This window comes from Gavialis gangeticus, unplaced genomic scaffold (assembly GCF_001723915.1).
Source record: "Gavialis gangeticus isolate Ggan-Ray unplaced genomic scaffold, GavGan_comp1, whole genome shotgun sequence".
In the NCBI taxonomy this organism is placed as follows: Eukaryota; Metazoa; Chordata; order Crocodylia; family Gavialidae; genus Gavialis; species Gavialis gangeticus.
This window is the reverse complement of record NW_017728973.1, coordinates 5970099-5979031: the sequence shown is the minus strand read 5'-3', so window position 1 is coordinate 5979031 and position 8933 is coordinate 5970099. Positions and strand designations below refer to the sequence as shown.

The following is an 8933-nucleotide window of genomic DNA, read 5'->3' as shown; positions in this document are numbered from 1 at the left end:
CAATTATTTATACTTGATCTCATCTTCCAGGAACCTGTTACAGTCTGACCAAGTTCTGCCCTATTAAGCCTTTGGTGCCAGCACATCTGCTTTGCCTGTTTTGTAACTGGGCAACCTAGACTCCAGGCATCAGGAAAGCCACAAGCGACTGGTACCACCTGAGTCGGGGGGGTAGGAGGGCACATGCCCCCCAGTGACCGATCAGCAACTGGGGGGGGGGTCCCCTACTGTAGCCGATCTTGCTGACTGGGAAGTGCAAGCAGCGCTCCCAGAAGTGCCAGCAGTGCTTCGCCAGCAGTGCTTCAACCTAGTGCCCCCGCTCCCTGGCTGGCACTCGCAGGGGGGCACCAGCGCTCCTGCCTGCCACACCATCCATCACCTAAGCAGGGAGTGCTGCCTGTCAGGGGGTGCATGTGCACTCCCGTGCATCCCCTACGTGTCACCACTGAGGACAGCAGTAAGTTCACAGAGGCTGGCACAGACTCTACTTTCACCTGAAGCACCTGGGTTAAATTTGCCTGAATTACTCCAAAAAGCAGCTGCTACATAGATCTAGTTGATTAACAGGTGAGGACATTCCTCTTGTTTGAAAGGTGAGGAACTGAAAGTAAGATATGTCCTTGTGGTATACAGTGAGCCCACACTTCACTCCAGGGCAAGACACTTACCTGTGGAATATGCAGAAGTCATTGAAACTGCTGAAAGTTTACAAACTCAGTATACAGCACTGTGGCAATAACCAGCAACAGATTTTCAGGCCTGCTGTTCTTTCCACTTTAATTAGTGAATCATTATTCCTTAACCATGACAATAAAGAGTAATGTGATTTTGCTCCTTTGGGGAAAGGACAGGGAATCAAGAATTGGACTGTGAACTAGATTTGTGTCCTCTATATTGTGAGCTACATTTTCACTGGAGTAAAACTTGAAATGCAAAAAGTTTGGAGAGCCAGCAATTGGTAAAAATGGGCAAGTAAGCCCATGAGAGCCTAGCCTGTGACTTCAACTGTCTGTTTAAGGTCTTACCATCAGACAGGAAATTCCAGGCTCAGCTTTCTAATGGTAAAAAGTGTCTTCTTTTTATTGATACATAACTTTTGTGTTTGATAATCTTGAAAAATTACTGGATTATAAATCTGTAAAAAAAATGAGGGGGAGGATAAAAAAAATGAGCCTGACATTACAGATTTCAAGCTATATCACAACAATCTAGGAAGCCTCTGAGTTGGATGCTACGAAACACAGAAGAAACTGATGAACCTTCAATGTGAGCATGCTCAGTGTGGTTAGCATGGGAACAAGGAAGTACAGAAGCACAGTAAATCATGTCTCACAATGGCTGCTGTTTTCATTCCCTTACTGAAGAATGGATACAAAACCTTTTTCTTTGGACAGTGGATGCAAGGTTCAAGCATGTTCATTTCACTCCCTCTCCCCACTCTGAAGGGTTTCCATTGCTATTTCATCATCAACAGCAGCAGCAACAGTTATTTGGGGTTTACACACCCTCCCCCACTCAGTGATTTCTTCTGAGCATGCCCAGTAGGAATGGTTCAGAATTATACCAATCCACCTACAGAAATACCAACACAGATCCAGCTCCCATGTCATAGAGTTCATCAGTTTGCTGGAACGGGTGGTGTGTGTATATGCGTGTGTATGGGTGGCTACAGGGGCCTGGCACCACAGCCCCCTTTTCACTGGCCCTTGCAAATGACACTGGGATCACTTTCCTTGAAGATACTGGTGTCCACCATAATTCTAGAAGTATAATTAAATACTCAGTTTGCAAGGAGGACCAATTCCAATGTCATAGGATGATGCAACATCTGCAGAAGCGCTGTCTGCTGCCCCCTACTGATGGAGGTGGAGTCACAGGAGCGAAGTAGGCGTGGACTTTAATATTAGGTAAATGGGTCTGAAAAGATAAACACATTATTTAAAGAAAAAACAGCAGTGACAGTGAAACATTAGAGGCAAGCAGCAAAAGAGCAGGTGGAACACTGACAGACCTGCTCTTTTTTCTTTACTTGACTGTCTAAATGAAAGCATCTTTTCCCCCTTCACTAAAGGGTCAAGGCTTCTACAGATCCCAGTGGAGATTTAGAATTTCATTTTACTGTATTGTCATCAAGTTCTTCCTTATCTACAACTTCAGTTTTCTAACGGGCTCTGGAAACTACAACCTCTCCCATGCTAGCAAATTTCTTCTACCTGTATTTCCTCACTCAGTAAAATTTCAGAGCCTTATCAGATGGCTTCACTAATGAACCAGACAGAGGCAGTGATGGTCCTGAATAATAGCTGTGTGCCCTTTTCTTTTCTAAATTACATATGTAGAGCTAATGTTTGTTTTTTTTAAATAGACTCCGAAATAAAAAGGGAGCCAAACTTTGCAAATCTACAACAATGGTTTAGAGCAGGGGTAGGCAATGTTTTTTGGCCGGAGTGCTGAAAAAACCACAATGTCTACCTTGACAGGTGCTGGAGTGTTGGCACATAAGAAAAACAAAATGAGCATGGAGCAGGGCTGGGGCCGAGGGCAGCGCGGGGCTGAGGCCAGGGCCGTCTGGCAGCACATGGCTGGGGCCGGGGCCCAGGCCATGGGCAACGTGGGGCTGCTAGCAGTGCTGGGGCCATTGGCAGTGCCAGGATGAAGCTGGGACCTGCGCAGGTCCACAGCCCCAGCCCCACACAGGCCCCATCCCCATGCCGGCCCGGCAATGGCATTGGGCTGGGGCCAGAAGCAGCGTTGAGGGCTGGGGCCCGGCCTGCTGGCAGCACATGGCTGGTGCCAGGGCCATCTGCAGCGCCAAGATGGGTCCCGGGCCCTGGCCCTGGCTTCATCCTGGCGTTGCAGATGGCCCCGGCCCAGCAGCGGTGCAGGGCTGGGTGGCGGTGGAGATGTCAGCCAGGGCCGGGGCCGGGGCCAGGCCTACCGGGATAGGGCCGGGGCCCGCACAGGTCCACAGGCCTGGGCCCTGGCCCCAGCGCTGCCAATGGCCGCGGCCCAGCAGTGGTGGTAGAGGTGCTGGCCAGGGCTGCATCCGCCAGCAACACTAGGATGGGGCTGAGGCCCGGCCCGCTGGCAACATGAGGCCAGGGCCGTGCCCGGGCCCCAGCCTCATCCTGGTGCTGCACACAGCCCTGGACCAGCAGCAGTGCTGGGCTGGGGCAGGCAGTGGTGGTGCCAGCCAGGGTCAGGCCCAACAGCAGCACGTGGCTGGGCCTGCCAGCAGCACCAGGATAAAGCCCGGGCCCTGGCCCCATCCCACCACTGCCAATGGCCCTGGCCCAGTAGCGGTGATGGAGGTGCTCACTGGGGCCATGCCCGTCAACAGCGCCAGGATGGGGCCGGGGTCGCATCCGCCGGCAGCATGTGGCTGGGGCCATCTGCAGCGCTGAGATGGGCCCGGACCCCAGCCTCATCCCGGCGCTGCCGACAGCTCTGACTCGGCTGGGGCAGATGGTGGCAGTGGCGCCAGCCAGAGCCTGGCCTGCCGGCAGCATGTGGCCAGGGCTGTCTGTAGTGCTGGGATGGGGCCAGGGCCTGTGCAGGTCTGCAGGCCCCGTCCCAATGCTGCAGATGGCCCCAGCCTGGCACTGGCACTGGGCCAGGGCCTGGAGCGGTGATGGTGCCAGCTGGGGCTGGGCTGCCAGCAGCATGTGGCCAGGCCTAGGGACAGGGCCTGTGGTGGCAATGAGGCTAGACCCGGGGACGGGGCACACGGCAGCGATGGGGCCGGCTGGGGATGGGCCTGGTGATGGGGCTCATGGCAGTGACAGGGCCGGGCTGCTGGCGGCATGTGGCCAGGCCAGGGCCCGCAGCAGCGATGGTCTCGGCTGGGGCCTGCCGACAGCACGTGATTGGGGCTGGGGCCATCAGGGCATGGATGTGCCCAAAGATGGGGCCCGCGGCAGGCAGGGCTAGTTTGGGGCCAGGGGCTCTAACCTGGCCGGTGTGGTCAGGGTGTTCCAGGGCCTGGGTCTGCTAGGCTGTTCCCAGGCAGCCATGTGCTGCTCAATTTGGGCATGCCCCTTCCCACCCCTTGGGGCAGAAAGCAGCCCGCGTGCCAATAAAAACCATGCTGTGTGCCACATTGGGCACGCGTGCCATAGGTTGCTGGCCCTGGTTTAGAGGCTTATTGTGAATTAAACTCTTGGATTCAGCTAACAAGTGGAAAAACAAACTGAAAACAGTAAGCAAAAAATTGCCATTTGATTTAGGTATTCCTTGTCAGTAGTCAAATAATACTTAGCTCTTATATAACATTTTTCATCTGTAGTCCTGAAAACATTTTAAAAAGGAAGTCAGTAGCACTATTCCCATACTACAGACGGGAAACAGGTGTTAAGAAGGAATGAACTGGGAACTGAATCCAGATCTCCTGAATCTTAGTATTTCCTACTGGTCAGTTCCTGGACTATCTCCAAAAGATTAAAAATGCAAAAGATTTGTTCAAGTAATTTACCAGCACACAGGGCTATGTCAGTCTAAAGTCTACTACAATGCACTTCATAAAATTATAGCAACCAATATAAGAGACCATTCTATTATTGACCCTGGTACTAACTTTTTATTGAGAAATGATGTCAGATACTCAGTTTTATGAAAGAGCCTCATGTCTATGATGTGATCAACAGTGAGCTCGTTCTCTCATATTCCTTCACTGGGCTTCTTAGCTGGAACAGCAACTGGAGGGAAGAGACACCATTCCTTCCCCACTAGCTAGTGCTTACCATCTTCAGCCTTTCCTTAAATGTTGTCCTTCTTCCTCTCTCTCAGGCAAGCTAAAGAACTTGTACCAATCATGGGTGACTGGTGCCACATTAGTCAGGAGGGTGGGGGGGAGGGGGAGGGCATGCGTCCCCTCGCGGCTGATCCCATGACAGCCAATAACTGCAGCTGCTTCTGGGAGCAGCTGTGGCCGCTGCTTGCAGGGGAGGCACCGGTACTCCAGCCTGCCCCCCCTGCCCATCGTCTAAGTGGCAAGTGTGGCCAGTCAGGGGGTGCGCCAGTGCTCTCAAGGGGTGCACATGCACCCCTATGCATCACATATGCATCACCACCGGGTCCAGTCCTCAAACCCTTCCTGACTTTAACATATGTAAAAACCCTATTAGGGAGAAATGCAGTTACTGAAGAAAATTTGAAGTCAAAGCTTTAGCAATACTTGTTTTTTTACCCTGAGTCTCTTGATTCCTGCCCGTGTGATCTGTTGACAGTCATAAAGTTCTATCCTCTCCAGGCTATGACAGCTCTTCAGGTGCTCCAGGGAAGCATCTGTGATCAATGGACAGTTATCCAGCTCGATCACTTCCAGACGATCATGTGCACAGGCACCATTCCCCAAGTGACGAATCCCATCATCTGTGATCAACTCACAGTGTGATAAACTCTGCAACCAAAGAGAAGGGGTTAGTATTTTGAGCTGTAACCTGATGTACAGTTGTGGATAATATCATGCTACTAAGCTTCTTAGAGAATGAACTCAGATTTCTAGACTATACCATACTTGTCCCGAAGTTTGACATGGTAAATTTGCAGGTGTTTAACCCTGGAGATAGTTTTGAGCTCCAAACTCCAGGAACCAGAGTCCATGGGCTTCTCTAACAGCCTAAGATTTCTAGAGACCAAAGGGAAAAACTGATATAAATCTAGAGCTAATGGAAGAGAGAGACAGAAGAACAGCCAAGCACTGTAGAGAGACAGGGAACAAATCTCAGCTACAAGATATACCCTCATCAGAAGTTTATCTGTCCTTAAATACTGAAAAGAAGTGCCTCAGCAACTGTGGCAATACTTTTGAGAAACTACAGAGACTAGCATTATCAGAATGGCATAGATTTACATTCCATTTGTGAGCTGCCCTTATTTTTAAATATTCTTGTATGTTAAATTGAACTGCATGGAGAGCTGGGAAACTTCAGCTATCTCAAATGCTGCTCAGGCCATCACTGGAGTATCTCTATAGCTCATGTGTCATCTGTTTTGCAGAAGATAAAAAAACAGGAGCTGCTCCAGGGGAGAACACACTGGGAGAAGATCCCAGAGAAGTGCATATAAAGAAGTTTAATGCTATGGGACCTGCCTGTCCAAATGACACTAGAAGACCCTGGCCAAAGGCTTTAGATCTGAAAATCTTTCAGCCACAAAATTTAAATTTGAAGAAACAACACAGATAAAACAGGAGCACTTGCAGTGAGCTCCACCCTCCAGTGGTGTTTTATCACACTCTTTCCCCCTGAAAGAACAGATTTTAATAGTGAGGAAGACCTGACTTGCAGGTGCTTGATTCCTGTATGAAGCAGATTTCCAGTCAACCTGGAAAAACATATTATGGGGGACTGAATCTTACAACACACACGAGTTAAATTTGAGTACCAACAGTTACAAGCCAGAAGCCTTCATTCTTTAAAGCTTAGCAAAGAAAACCCTTTTATTCCTCTGTTCCTTGCTTTAGTTATGTTCATTAGGGTCTGTCATTTACTCCCTTCATTCTACGAATAACCCTTTATAGGTAAGTGAGTATAGCCAAGGCTGCTAGGACTCACAGGTCTCCACAAAAGTATTAACATACATCTCGCACCTAGAGTAGGATTTAGACTCAAAGGTGATAGTGATTCTTATTTAACTGCCTTTCAGCAAAGACAGCTTCCAAAGGAGCATCAAGAAAGGAGGGTGGCAGTTTTTCACCTTTGATTCTTATCCCCCCAACAATCACTCTGTTACTTAAGCACCTCACAATCTAGATCAGTGGTTCTCAACCCTTTCAGGGTCAAGACACTCGACTGCCACTTTTTTGATTCCACAGCCAGCAGCTCCCCCAGCTGAGAACCACTGTTGGTGCTGCCTCAGCTTACCCCAATGCTTCTTAGCTAGGTTCTGCTGTTGAGAAGGGCTGTGCAACTGGAATGGAACTGCCCTGTCCTGCACAGCTGTCCCAGGAAGGGCTGTGCATGTTCCTCCTAATACTAAGGCTCTGACCACCCTAAAGCAGGCAAAAGCTACCTCATGCAGTGCAGCTCTTTCTGGTTCAGCACCCACAATACTCCTTCTGGAAACAGAAGCTCATTAGAGAACAACCCCAATGCAGGGGGAGCACGCAGGGAAGTTTACCTGGCCACTGCTTCTGTGACACCCTTGATGGTCTTCACACTCCAGTTGAGAACGACTGATCTACATTTATCCATTTCAAAACAGCCCTGTGAACTAATGGGTACTAGTATCCCACTTTATAGATGGAAACAAATGCACAGGGAGACTTGAACCCTGGCTTCCCAAGTCCTAAGCTAGGACCCTATCCATGGAACCATCCTTCCTTTCTTGTTTTCTCCAAGGGCATATTCATACAGACACTAGGCCATTAATAATACACCTCTGGACCAGAGAAATCTGTAACAAACAAATGAGTCATTATCTCTGTCTACACTCACACTGATTTGTAAATTTACATAATAAACACTAACCAGATTTCTAAAATGACAAGGAGAAGTGTTACAATAAAGAAAATAGGGGAAAAAAGCCCTTAAATGGTAAGGATATTTTGAAAAAAGGTAAAACCCCACGCCTGATCCTGCAACAAGAACTTATGGCTTGAAAATAGCCCTACAATGCATGAAATCACTGAAATAGCCTTCAAAATAGCAAACAGCAATACAGTAATAAGATGTAGAAAAAATCCTTACTGGATCACACAATGTGCAACTGTAGATCTTAGGAATCAAAATGTAGTAGCAACCTCACAGAATAGCAGAGGGAGTACAATGCCAATTTAAAATCAAAGGAGCCTAAAGGATTTTGGCAGGGAAGCAAAGCACGAAAGTAAATTACAACAGTCTCCTTTGATCAGCATGTATTGATTAAGCTATAATCTGTGGACCAAAAGATGCATTCAAAAGAGCAACTATACACCTTGCTCCCCAGGAGCTCTAGCTGAAATAGAGCAGTGCATTCTAAGACTAATAGTCACCACAAGTTACAAGCACCATATTAGAGATGAAAAAGAGCCATTGTCTTCATCTCATACAGACTGGGTATAACCAGCATATGCCCAGGAAGTCATACAGGAAATCTCTGACAGGCAGGATCATTTATTTTAGGAAGAGACACACTGAATATTCCTATACAAACAACACTTACCAAAACCTGAAGCCGTGGACAGTGTATGGAGAGTTGGATTAATGTACTATCTGTTATCTGGAAGACACAAAAAAGTCTTTTAAGACTGGCACTTTCACAAAACAACTTTCTTCCTAATTTGAACTGTGCCTAAATGAAAGTGACATTCTGCTGTATAGGTTTCCCTCACTTTAAGCGGGTTCTGTATGTGCGAAATCGCTTTTATGTGATGACCCTTTTTATACCAAAAGTTCATTATATGCAAGGTAAATTCACTCTTATGCGATCGGTGTGGTGGAAGGCTGCAGTCAACTGCTCTGTGTGGTGCATTGTAGAAATGATGCACATCCAGATATAGTCTCCTGTGTGGATCTGTGCTCCTCACTCGTTGTCTGCGACGTGTGTTTCTGTAGTTGCCATCCCCATTGTGATAGTGCCTTGTGCTTGTGTACTGTCTGCTCTTGCTGAGTACCAAAACCATCTTGTAAAAGTGGTAGAAATGGGTCTGGGGGTCAGTACAGTCGAGATTTTGGAACATATCTCTTTGTTACGTTGTAAAGTGGGCTCCCTTTATGCGAATTTGAGTTATACGCTGTTTTCCAGGAACACATGTACAGCACAAAGCGAGGGAAACCTGTACATCATCTAAAACTGACAGTTACTAACTCCTGAACATTTCTGGAGATTGTCCTTAGCTGGCCTACACTGTAGGTAAAAGTTCACATTGATCCTTTAATATGGAAACTGAGAAAGATTTTTAACATGTTATGAAGGTGTTCTTTCCCCTCACTTCCCTTAGGAGTTTTTAAAGC

General features: G+C 47.9%; 1 protein-coding gene across 2 annotated transcripts in view; it reads right to left on the bottom strand.

Annotated features, from left to right (window-relative positions):
• Positions 1-760: 760 nt before the first annotated feature.
• The window catches only part of FBXL20 (F-box and leucine rich repeat protein 20), an 81764-nt gene continuing 73591 nt past the window's right edge, over positions 761-8933 (bottom strand). For both annotated transcript variants that reach the window (XM_019507371.1, XM_019507376.1), the window contains 3 exons: positions 8143-8199; positions 5186-5398; positions 761-1917 (listed from right to left, as the gene is read on the bottom strand). In XM_019507371.1, the coding sequence (XP_019362916.1) occupies positions 1810-1917; positions 5186-5398; positions 8143-8199 (378 nt within the window). In that variant the 3' untranslated portion in view covers positions 761-1809. The remainder of the gene's footprint in view (positions 1918-5185; positions 5399-8142; positions 8200-8933) is intronic.